Source organism: Jatropha curcas, chromosome 11 (genome assembly GCF_041381405.1).
Source record: "Jatropha curcas cultivar XTBG-Jc1 chromosome 11, XTBG_Jcur_1.0, whole genome shotgun sequence".
In the NCBI taxonomy this organism is placed as follows: domain Eukaryota; kingdom Viridiplantae; phylum Streptophyta; class Magnoliopsida; order Malpighiales; family Euphorbiaceae; genus Jatropha; species Jatropha curcas.
The window spans coordinates 1,216,402-1,229,333 of NC_143161.1; the positions used below are offsets into that span (position 1 = coordinate 1,216,402).

General features: G+C 34.1%; 1 protein-coding gene and 1 long non-coding RNA gene across 3 annotated transcripts; one reads left to right on the forward strand and one right to left on the reverse strand.

Annotated features, from left to right (window-relative positions):
- The first annotated feature begins 79 nt into the window (after nt 1–79).
- LOC149492302 (uncharacterized) lies at nt 80–601 on the forward strand. Its single transcript, XR_016318949.1, has 2 exons — nt 80–220; nt 320–601. It is a non-coding gene; the product is annotated as an uncharacterized LOC149492302 (long non-coding RNA).
- Nucleotides 602–2,713: 2,112 nt separating this feature from the next.
- Nucleotides 2,714–12,079, reverse strand: LOC105649488 (katanin p80 WD40 repeat-containing subunit B1 homolog KTN80.1). 2 transcript variants are annotated; one of them, XM_012236146.3, is made up of 18 exons: nt 11,735–12,079; nt 10,980–11,110; nt 10,553–10,670; nt 9,934–10,160; nt 9,744–9,846; nt 9,368–9,438; nt 8,827–8,901; nt 8,618–8,746; nt 8,230–8,410; nt 7,016–7,540; nt 6,267–6,320; nt 5,566–6,179; nt 4,899–5,021; nt 4,480–4,554; nt 4,244–4,356; nt 3,761–3,877; nt 3,602–3,670; nt 2,714–3,273 (listed from the first exon to the last, which is right to left on the reverse strand). In XM_012236146.3, exons 1-18 carry the CDS (start codon nt 11,757–11,759, stop codon nt 3,213–3,215), a joined length of 2,811 nt encoding a protein of 936 aa, XP_012091536.1. In that variant the 5' UTR covers nt 11,760–12,079; the 3' UTR covers nt 2,714–3,212. The 2 variants fall into 2 exon arrangements, with proteins under 2 accessions (XP_012091536.1, XP_012091535.1); XM_012236145.4 differs by having other exon boundaries at nt 8,603–8,746.
- Between the last annotated feature and the right edge of the window lie 853 nt (nt 12,080–12,932).

The following is a 12,932-nucleotide window of genomic DNA, read 5'->3' on the forward strand; positions in this document are numbered from 1 at the left end:
TCCTACGCACCCGTCGCTCACTTTAGCCAGCGCCGCCCCAAAATTTCAGACGAGGAGAAATAAGGAAAGGCAAAAAAAAAAAAAAAAAAAAAAACAGAGAGAGAGTATGCACAAAACGGAATGAATTAATATACAAGCAAGGAATTGAACGACCAACCCAACTGGACCGTACTAATCAGAGAGACAAAAACCGCCTTCTGGATATGGGGAGAGAGAAAAGGTGGTTTTCATGGGAAAGACGAGTGGTTTTCTTTTTTTTTTTTTTTTTTTTTTTTTTTTTTTTTTTGTTTATATGTTTACAGGTTTTGTGTTTTTGCAGGGTACGATTTACAAATTCACAGAAGTAGTAATAAAATTGCGTGAGACAAGGGGTTGACAGTTTCGTTTTCGTGTACAGAGAAAGACATTAAAAAGAAAGAATATAAGAGACTGAAACGATGGGAGAGATGTATTAGCGTTAGTCTCTTCGCAGAAAGATCAAAGAAAGAAAGGTGAGAATGTGTGTCAAATGAGAAAAATATTGGCTCTTCAAGCAAATTTTTAGAATTTGTTCTTTTTAGTCGAAAAAAAAAATTAAATTTATTCGGATTCTCTTGCTCAATCTCAACATACTGGCTGACCTTTATCTTCGCTTGTGTATTCACTTTTTTCGGTCAAATTACGTTTGTGTCCCTCACTCGTCATCTCATTCTCTATTTTTATTGTTTTTTTCATCTTTATAGATTTGATATTAATAGTAAAAAAAAAAAAAAATACTAAAAGATATTTTGGTCCTATCCAGTCCCATTTAATCAGGCTTACATTTGGAATAAAAAAATCAAAATAATATAAATTTAAAAGCTAATATCTAATTTTGTTAACGTTCCTTAGAAGATAAGTAAATTTAGTTGTTTTTGTTTTCTTTTACAGTTTGTTTCATGTTTAATTTTATAAAAAGAATCTCATTATCCGTTGACTTATGATATTATTGAAATTTAAATAATGAATTTTTTTTCTAATTATTTTAAATATTAAATCTAAAAGGTGAGTTACATTGTAAATGTTGTAAAAATATTATTTTATGATATTTTGTCCTTTAAACACATTTTATCAAGGAAAAATAAATTTGACGTTGTTGTGGGAGGAGGATGTAAATGTCATTGAAGAAAAAGATAGAATACCAGAATTCAGAAGTTCGGTTTGTTGTGCTTAGCTTTATAAATTTACAATTCTTTAACAACACATCACTAATTTTTTTTTTATTATTATAAACTACGGGTGTCCGCACCCTTATTACGAGTCCCACAACCGCCTAATCTGACTTCAGAATTTAGTTATAATTAATGTTTTTTGGCTCTCTATATAAATATATTTAGTAGCGGAGAATTATTTTTATAAGTTATTTAATTAGAAATTTAGTTATAATTAATGTTTTTCGTTTCTTCACACAGGTGTATTTAGTGTCCAAAAATTATTTTCATATGTTATTTAGTCTCGTTGTCAACAGAGACACGATATGTAGATAACACATAATTATTTTAACATCACATGATTTGGCTAATAATTGATTAGTGTTTATTTTCCCGTAAACGTACAGCTACCACAATGTGATTAATGAGCTCAAAGCCATTATTAACTCATCATTTATAGTATTATTTTTGTTTGGCAAGAGTAACCGTTGTAGCAACAAAGACGTGTCGCAGAAATTTCCACTGGATTACCACATATAATTGACATTTAAATTTTAACTATGCTTGTTTAACTCGCAGTCAATATTTGAATGCTTTAATAAAACGGAAGCACAGCTTAAAAATTATACTCCAGTTCCGGTAAATTTAACAATTAATTGATTTTTTATAAGAATTAAGAAAATATATCACTTTAATTCTAAAAAAATAAAAATAATTGATTAAATTTCAGTTTAATTAATATTTATTTAATTGAAACAAAATTTACTATAACGGAATCTAGGTAAAAGAATGGCATGGCAGGGAGAAAAAGTTGATTTCCAAGGTTTATCAAGAGAAGAAAAGGTTAAATTAGAAAAAAAAATAAAAATAAAAATAAAAATAAAAGGAAGAAAAGTTGATGCATGATTGGGTTATCAGAAAGACCAGATCGGTTGGTCCAGCAAAGGCAAAGCGACGTGGATGTGGAATTGGAAAAAGGTAACCTTTATTATGAACAAACAAGGAATAATTAAGTGGAGAGAAAAGAGTGGGTTTGGGTTGCCACATGTGTTTTTGTATGCCACATGTATGCCCTGCATGCACTGACCCCACTATAGCTGGGCCAATTGTTCCCTTCCGTGCCTGCCTTTCGTTACATGTTTAGTGGCAACCATATGACATATTTTCTTGTAATTGCCCTATTATTATGTTTGTGGACCACTGATACCCCTTTTGTGTGATGGATTGTGACCTAATTGAAACATAATTTCTGATCCCCAATTCAAAACTCAGATTTACCGTAAAGCCAAAATTTCCTATTTAGCAGAAAATGGACTGTATTTCTAAACAAATTTAACTCATAAGATTAATTATTCAAAACAGATTTTGTTGTTGAAAAGACTTTATATGAATATCATCTCGATCCAGCATAGAAAAATGTCTATGAAAGCTAATAAAACACAAAAACAAAAATATCTCCACATGAAATTCTCTGCCTTGCATGGGCATGGGTGAGGGAAGATGTTGTGTGCTAGCAACCAAAACAACGAATTTGGAGATCAACGTTTGAAGAAATCTATGAATTTCATTGAATATGACGAGTGTAGTATACAGAACAATTGTACATAATTACATTCATTTCAATGTTTACAAAAAAATACAGACGACGCCACCTACAATCCACAACTTACAGTGAAAATCTTTCGAGGTACTGCCGGAAGGACTATAGTGTGAACCATGGCTGCCTTCCCTTATCATGCGGCAAGAGTGGCGCGTAAAATGTACTGCTCTAAGTTATGCTTCGTACAACTACCACGGTAATAGGACTCTTGCAAAATATGGAACCTCTTGCAAAATATGGAACAGCAAAAAATATGCAGCTGCCAGACAAAATTGTGAGATGCAAAAATCACATGTGCAAGTAGCATCGCGTTGCATTTCTTTCTGTTGAGCACTCTCACACTCGCAGCAGAAACTGGCTTTAGCCTTTAGATGGCAGTGTGTTGTGCCTTTGTGGAATTCCCTGAAGACTATATTTGGATCAGGGCAATTTCGCAATATCAGTTAGGATTGTTGGAGAACTAGGTTCAATTCCATAGCAGATTTTGCCACCAATCCTCCTTTCCTGCAGAAAAATTTACAAGGAACATTCTGATTATAAGTTATCAAATCCAGAATACAGAAAAAAAACAGTAAATGCTCTTGAAAGTGCTGTTATAGGGAAGAAAAGGCTGCACAAGGTCTAGCATGGAATTCAAGAAAGCATGCTACAATATTTAACATATCATTGAGAAAGAAGAAACAAGAATTTTAATATGGATGTCCACTTTATTGCTAATATTTATTCAGTCAACGGGATTGGGAAATAATTTAACTTCAGCATGGAGTCCTTTTTATTTTTCATATTCAATTATTGGAAAAAGAAGAAGAGATGACTACAAACTGCTCCTTGCCTAATAAGTGCTGGAAGAATTTGCTGGATCTTTTGCAACTGGACAAAGCACTGTTTGCAACATTCTAGTCTGCATTGAAATTATCAATGTAAGTGTCCCACAACAATAAATTGGATGATTCCATATCATTTAGGAAAAGTAAATGTTGATTAATAAAACCTTTGTTCTTGATGTAGATCAACGCCAACAGCTGGAGGAGCAGAAATAGTTGAGCGTATTACTTGTCCAAAAACTGCTACAAGCTTCAATAGCATCTCCAATGAAACACTTGTATGTCTGTACATTAACAACACAAGTTAAATGTCTAAAGAAGTTTCTCTTCTACTTCCAAATAGATTGCCGATTTTTAAATGAAAGAGACTTTGTGCATTATATGGCCAGAAATGGAAACGGTTCGAGGTTTGGCAATCTGATCTCAATGTCCTAGGTAAAAGTTGCAGTTCATTAAGATTTCTTTTAGTAGAGAATTAGAGATCTATATCAACTCAATGTTGATCAACACTTCACAGCCATGAAAGTATGCTAAGACAATGTAAACATTCCAACAATCAGTAAACTTTGTGGTAACATCAATTAGTTTCAGGATCATAGCTGAAATTTGGTATTAAAATGGTGAAAATGTCAGGCTTGGTAAGCCCATACCTTTCCATCTTGCTATCTAGTAAACCCACAAGCACAGGAAGCAAGCAAGAAAATAGGTCTAGGGTAAGAATCTCCATTTTCTCCATGAGACAACTGATTACATCTGTTTGCACCTGCAGCAGAATTTAATTATCATAAGAAAATACCAAACATCTGAGATAAAACATTAGTCATTGGTCACAATAATAAAAAAACAAAATAAGCAACAGGCATTAACAATTCTCATAAATACCCACAGAATGATCTGGCAGTTTCCTCAAGGCACTTATAGCACCTTTAATGTCATTCCGTTCCCAAAAATGTCGAACTACCTGCACGATGAGATCAGAAATGGCTTTGTGATTTTCACCCCAGAAAAAGGGAAGACGCAGCAAGGGAAAAATTTTTCAAAATGTAGAATATTAAATTACAAACAAAACTGCATCAGTCGCTTGAGATAGCAGCGTTCAGGTAAGTTCACTACTATTTATCATATTTTATACAATGTTAAATTAATCTTCTGAAAAATATCAACATGTCAAGTTTCTAGAGGTTGCTTTACTTCAGAAAGAAAACTCCATCCATATCAAGTTGCAAGAAAAAATTTAGTAAGCAATGAGGCAATATTTGCATACGTCATTTGAAAATATCAGTATCAGAAAACGGCATGAGTTACCTGTAATTTTGTCAAGCGGGATTTAAGGGTACTTAAGAATACATCATGAGTTTGCATTAAATCATCCGTAATATCCCTGTAATTAGAAGAAATCAAATCCCTTCCAGAAATTTGAGGCTCCTCCTGTCATTATTGGAAGAGAAGAACAAATTGAGTTTGGTCAATCAAAGATGAAAACAGAAGCTCATGCAAATTCATTAAATTAATTCTGAAGATGAACTACAACTTTCAGAAAGGGGCTTTCCTACATGGGAAATAATTTTTCTAACAAAAAGTGAGTGGTGATACATTTATCAGCCAGTTTGATTTCACAACCAAATTAATCAATGACTGTCTCAATGCTATATCATAGGCATAGGGAAAAAGCAAACTCTTAAGAAGTCATCATGAAGGACTAGTACTTCAGAGGTTTCAGAAGGAAAGTGTGAAGATTGTAGCAACAAAGTCCAGATGTGAAATTCTTTAGCAAATTTCTGTCTCGAATCCATGTAAATTCTTGGAATTCAATCCAACTTGTAAATCTACTCATTATATTTAAATTTATTCTTGAGAGCTTAGAATGTTCCACCAAGGGCTATACTATTCAGAAACTAAAAATTCTAAACCCATTAGAGATGTGACTGTTTGCTTATATACACAATCTTCCTTTAATGGGAAAACATCATACCAGCGTGGGAGGTGTCTTATCCATTTCACGTACAACACAAGGAGTCATATTAGTTGCTGTGAAAGGTGATCCATCTGTTTCAGGTATAGCATGAGGGTTCACATTAGTTGCTTTGAAGGGTGATCTATCTGCTTCAGGTCTAACAAGAGGGATCACATTAATTGCTGGGACAGTTGTTTTATCCATTTCAGGCCTAACACGACGGATCACAGCAGTTGCCGTAGCAGGAGTTCTATCTATTTCAGGGATAATACGAGAGATTGTATTAGTTGCTCTGTTTGGTGTTTTTTTAGTTTCAGGTATAACATGAGGGGTCACAACAGCTATGGGGGTTCTATCCATTTCAGGCATAACATGAGAAGTCTCATTAGTCCCAGTGGTGGCTGTTTTTCTGGTTTCAGGGATAACATAAGGAGCCATATTAGTTGCTGTGGCGGGCTTCCTATCTGCTTCAGGTATAGTACGAGGTGTGACATTATTTGATATGCTATGTGTGCTATTTGTTTCATATACAGTTTGCGAAGCCATATCTGTTGACTGGTTTTCATTGCTGAATCTTTCTCGTCTTTCAAACTTCTCCACCAGACTGCGAGTCCTGCCTGATACAACAGCAACTGCCAGAATAATAATATATAAGACAATCAATTTTAATTCAATCTATGCTTTCTGGAAAGTTGCATAGTTGGTATATACTGACAAACCTCCATTGACAATTTTAACAGGAGGAGGATCTCTGCTATTAATGGATCCATCACCTGAAAACAAAAAATTAAAGCAGAATAGCATAATAAAGTTAATAGCACGTATGAGATAAAATTAAGATGAAAACTTTTTAAGGGACAAGGAATAGGGAATCAGCTACTTATTGGAGAAAAGCTATCCCAAGTGCACCACATATTGATCCAAGTGAATTTCTAATGGATGTGAGAGAGCACCAATTTTATCAACATGAAAGGAAGCAAAGATGATGAGGTTTTAGAGAACATGTAAGCTTGCAGCAATGAGATTATTTAGAGCATCCACAAACTAAAGTTCTTGCAATCATGAAAAAGATGGTAAATTTTAAAAGTTGGCTACAAAATATTAAGAAAAGAATAAAAATGTTCAGATGGAAAACCAGATAAGATAACAAATTATCATAAAAAATGCAAAACAGAATAAAACACAGCAAGAACTACAACAAGATGGTTTAGATAATATCCATGGACAAGTTAGTCTGTGCTTTATGTGAATATTACTCAGAGATAATGAAATCAATATATGGAATCGAAGTCACTGCTCTAAAGTTTTGGCAATCTAATTTAAGTCTAAGCAAGCCTAAAATGCATAACTGAGGGACAAAACTGGAAAGAAAAAACATTTGGTGAAAAAACAGGTAAAAAGAAGAATGAATTTTGAGCATAAAACAAAATCTAAATCATGAAAGCATCATATGAGAATAACAACGTACGATTTTCCTGACGAGTAGGTGCCTCTGGGGATAAATGTTTTTCAAACTTTTCAGCAACACTCTTGGTGTTAGAACCTTTTTCCTCACAGGGTTTCTGTTCTCTGTCTTCTGGTACATTCAAAGTTAGCAACTTCAGATCCATTGCGCTCTCTTCCTCGCTTGACATATTGCTAATATTTTCAGATTCAAGAGCTGCTGACAATTTGTCAACATCATTCTTGCTATTTGATGGCTTCCGCATGTGAGCTGGCCTAAGCAACATGCCAGGTTTTGTCCTTGAAAAGGTGACTGCTTCCTTTCCATAATTGGAAGAGTTCTTCTCAATGGGACTATCTCGAGGTACAATGGTGGGTGCCAGAAAAGATTTAATAAATGCTTCTCCACCAGCCTTTTCATTCACAACTTTCTCGGGACTTTTCTTCTCTGTTGCTAGATTACTTATTTCCTTAGAGTCCAACGGGAGAACCATTTTTGGCGAACTTAAAGAACCAACTTTCTGTGACGAAACAGGAGTTCCACCAGTAGCTTTACATGAAAGATGGAAAAACATATTAGAAAACAAGGAGACAGCAGTATGGAAGATAAATGCACACACTACATATGCATTGGGTATTCCGTGATCACACTGTTCCTACTTGTCTACCAAAAAGTCAACACTATCAAGTTTTGAACCTGTACTAATTCCTATCCATATACATGGGCCACAAACCAAGACATGTCTGAATTTCAGAAGTCCTAAATCAGCTTGAACTCACAGAATAAATTAGAATTCATACTGAAACTAATCTATGCTAGAGTACACCTTAGTAAAGGGCCTTGTTCTAGCCAAATATTCCTTTACCGTGGTCACTACCCAAATAAACCATCACAAAAGACGTGAGATATGTTGAAAAACCAATGGAAATGACTGAAACCATGACTATCCAATGAAGAATTTTAGTTTCCCATCACATGTTTTATGCCTACACTCTTTCCTTTTTCTTATTGTAAAACTATCCTCCAAAAGTTTGTATTTAAATATTTCTTTAAGGTCTGTTTAAGCACCACACCAAAAAGACATTACTAGATTTAGACAGATCTAAACTCATAATATGGAAGAGTCAAGTTCTTGATGTGGATAAAAAGCACTCACATAGAAGACAATAAAGAACTGAGGTTATTAGGAATCATCGATAATTTTGTTGATAGAACTACAGAAAGAAAGAACAACTTACAATCCACATATATGTTCTTTATTTCTTTGACATCATAATCAGGAGACATCGCGCAAAAATCTGAAGTTGATCTTACTTTGCTCCTTAATTTGTCTGGAGAATTACCCTTCATGATATTAAATTTTTTATCTGTGCATTCAGTTTCTTCCGGTACAAAGCCAACCCCATATGGCTCTATAAGCTGAATAGAACATGGCAAAGATTAATGGCATAATTAACACTAACTGGATGACTTAGAAAAGAAAATTATAGTCTTCCAATATTTAGGGAAGGGAAAAGGGGAAAAACAAAAGGGAAACTGTACAACTTAGGTAATTTACAAAATTTAGGGAAGGGACAACAGAAAAAAAAAGTAGTTAATAAGGAAGTGTACCGATATATCTCCTACCCAAACTGCTACGGAGTTTCGGTAGTACGAGCAACCCAAAAGTTTTTCTTCATGAATACAGAGGTCACTAAGTGTGGACCACCCAATATCAACAGCATCATGGCAAATTATGGGCTCCCAAGAATAAACCTGCAGTTAAGGCATTATCCACAACTTATATTCTTTGATAGATTCAAGTGACAAAAATTCAAGATGAAAACAATCCTAACCTTCAGACAATCATCTAATCCACAAAAAAGTGTCCTCCCATCAGGATGGAAGGTAATTGCGCGTACTCCAGTAGCCTGAAAAGAGAAAATGAAGCAATTTATATAAATTAGAGTTGCTCATGCTTGACATAGAAATTGATTAAAGAAAAAATGCAGAAAATTCAAAGCAGCTTCAAATCAAAGTTGAAAGAGAGTGAGAAACAAAAAGGTTTTGGGGAAAACTTCTTTGCCTATTGCCCTCTTCTACTTAATTGCATTACAAAATGATAAGTGCCCAAAAGGAATTGGAAAATTAAGCACACTGTATGATGCTCATGTCTCTTGAGGCAAAACATAAATGTTGTTATAAAATTATTAATATCATGCAATCATACAAGGGAAAAGAAAAACCAAGAAAATAAGTAAGATCCTGGAGATCTTACAGAATCAAATTATTTTTCCTCGTTCAGGCCACCAAATAATCATTTGAACAAACCAAAACACTTCACAGCCAAAACAACACCCTACTACTTCAAGTATTAATTTAAGCATGCTCAGATACCTCAGGTCTGGAAGATCCAATCAATTCAAAAGTCTCCAAATCCCAGAATTTCACAGTTTTATCTGCTGAGCCTGAAAAATTGAATAGCATGATAAGTTTCCAATGAGTCTTGCAAGAAATTGATGTAATACGCTGATTGAAGGATGTCAAGCACACCGCAATCAGAAATTTTAGTTGTATAAAATAAGCTTCAAATTAAGCAAATATGTATAAATCTTTGGATGATAGTTAATCTATAACAAGAATAGCAACATATTAACAGAGATATCAGAGAAGCAGACAGTGAAAGAAGCCTATGGTCATTGTACGACTAATATTGCTCACATGCAAAAAAATGCAAACAGATAACTAAACCACAAAGAAAATAAGTGCTCACCAGTGGCAAGGAGAAATTCAAGGGGATGGAAATCTAAGGATCTAATATGTCCTTCATGGAACTTAAAATCATGTAATAGCTTTCCAGCAGTAAGATCCCACACCTGTTTTACAACAATAAGGGAACCCAATGAAAAGATAGAAATGAAACTTATGCCCATTACATTATTGATAGTGAGATCAGTTCATACCTTTACAATATTATCAAATCCGCCAGAAACTACCCAGCGACCATCAGGAGTGAATCTTATAGTACTTATGCCTCGAGTATGACCCTTGTATGTGTGAATGCATCCCTTCTTTCTGATATCCCAGATCTTCAAATTTGTGTCTGTGGAACCAGATGCAAAGAACTCGCCAAATGGATGAAACTCAACAGCAGTGCAGTTTGATCTGTGTCCAGTAAGAGTGCGAACCACTACACTTCACGGACAATAACAAATATATTAGAAAATTTTCTAAATGCTATAGCAATACCTGCTTGCGGGCGGAGGTATAAAGGGATTCGTAACTCAGAGAGACAAGCTAAAGACATCTTCGGGTGAGAAACACCACATGATTGACATTTTGTGTCAAATAATAACAAATTAACACTTAGAAAGGAAAATCACACTTCTCAATTTTCTTGCTGAGGTGTTACACAATATACGACCTCATTCATAACTTTTAAACTAAATTTGGAAATCATGATTCAATGTCATGTCTGTCAAGTTCTCATATTTATGTCTATCTGTTCGTCAAATTAATCAACTTATCTTTCATTTTCCAATTAACCACCCAAGGGTAACCCAATCAAATTAATCAACTTACTTTTTGCTTCTTCCAGATCCCACAGCTTTATCACCCCTGTCGAAGCTCCAGCAAGAACCAAAACTTCTGCTGTGTCGAAAGCAACAGATTCAACAGGACTTGTATGACCACATAAACTCTGCGCGCGAATGCCAATAAATAAACAAATGTATTCTTTTTATGGCAATAATAGACATTGAATATAATGACGACATTCATAATGCAGTAAAAGAAATAGGATATCTGGTCAAATAATTGGGACCAATTAGGTCATATTTGAAGCAATCACCAATGCACTGCATCATCAACTACATTATTACATTTATTTTTTACCAGAAATCAATCTCTATGATCAAAAACCACACAAGAGAAGCTAAAACACCCAAAATTAGCAACAAATTTAAATAGGTCCCAAAAAGTAAACAAAATGATAAACTTATGAACTGACCATTAAGGAAGTGGGTTTTCCAATTGTCCAGAGATTGACTTTGTTGTCATCACCGCCCGTGATAAACAGTCTACATGCCTTTTTCCCGATGCTAAGGCAATTTACATTGGTGGAATGAGCCACAAATTCCTCTGTTTTCATTTCGGTCAAGGAAGTGTACGTAAATCATCAAAAAGAAAAAGTTAAGAATTGGATTTCTTTTTATAACGAGTTGGTCCCTGGATTCCAAAGTTCTTTTCATGACTAAGCATAAACTATCTTTTTATATTGGCAGTGGCATCATTCACATCCAGAACATCAGAAACAGAAAACTCAAACTACAAATTCCTCCTCTCCGGCTCTCAAAGAATTGCGGGGAGGGGAAACTTTGATTATTCAAGATCAAACGAACAAAACGACAGAGGTACCAAAATAGATAAACCTTAACAGACGTCACAATCTATAGATAACCAACCAAGGTAAGGAAGAAGTGGGGATGAAAAGGGAGCTCAAATAGGCAAGCAACATTCAAGCAGACATTTCAAGATTGTTTAAAAAGGAGCCTCCACAATCAGCAAAAAGAACAATTTAAAAAGCAGGCACGGAACTAGAATTTTGATAACAAAAACCGGGCGCGCCAATCTTCAAAAACAAGCTCAATATAAAAGCAAAACCCAGTAAAAAACTAATAGTTGTACCAAATGCTCCAAATCCAAGATAATTTGAGCTCAGCATTCTCACATTTAAAAAAAATAGCAAAAAAACAGAAAGGATACGCAGCTTGTATCCACGCTTCGCCATTTCTTCAACGATACAGAGAGACCGAGAACGTCTCCGCGCCAAGGAAGCTAGATCAGAAAAGTAGCTTGCAATTCACAGTTCAGGCAACGAGCTTTATGTGCTTCTTGGAATAATAGAAAAGTGGAAATCCAAAGGTGAAAGACAGGAATTAGATTCACAAAAAGGAAATAAAATTTCTCGTTTTTCGTCTGTGAAATTTCAGATTCTACGGTGAAGAACTGCTTTATTTTCGTTTATCGCAAAATGCAAACTGGAGAAGATGAAGCTAATAGTCGTTTAAAAGAAAAAGACTAAACAGTTGAATTCAGATTTCCATACCATGATTGAGCTAAGCTACTTCCATGTTGCCTTCTTTTCTCGTTCATGTTTACCAAAATACCCTTCGGTTTTTACGTGTTTTTCTATAGATTACAGAAAATGTTTCTAATTAAACAACGTGTGGACATAAAAGCCCTCCGTAACCATGTTCCAGTGGGCGTGGATTTTTCTCTTTCTCCTTTTTTTTTTTAATTTCTTTTAAATTCATTATTATAGCACATTGTGGTGGAAATAATTACAACTTTTCTTTTTCTTTTTCTTTTTCTTTTTATCGTTTGCAAAATTGCAATGTTTTCACATTCTTTAAATCAATTCTTTTTAATTATTTTTTTTATTAATTTTATTCAAAAATAACAAAAATCATCAGCATGGATTTGTATCCCAAATTAATTTTTCTTGGATTAAAAATATTTTGAAATCAAAAATTCATAGAATATTATATTTTTATTTATTTTAATTTTGAAATCTACCTACCATTGTATGATTAAATATGCAGGTTGATTAAACTGGGGAAAGGAATAATTTGGCAAATGACAGCCACAGAGATTCCTTAAAATGTAAGCCTTTCCTCTATCCTTTGATCCCTTATCTTTTCTGTTGTTTTCAGGTACTAGGTAATTTAGGATGTTAATACTTGATTTATATATGATAAAGACATTTGCTTAAAAATACAGTTAAACAGAATTCATTTCTGGTTTCTGTAATTGCTAATGTGATATATATTATATAACAACCTCCATAAATATAGCCATGAAAGCCACCAAATAAGAATTGCATAATCATCTCATTTTTACTTCTATTTGCAATTAGTTTTTGTGTGGGATTTGTATATTTCTTTTATTTATTACAACTTTT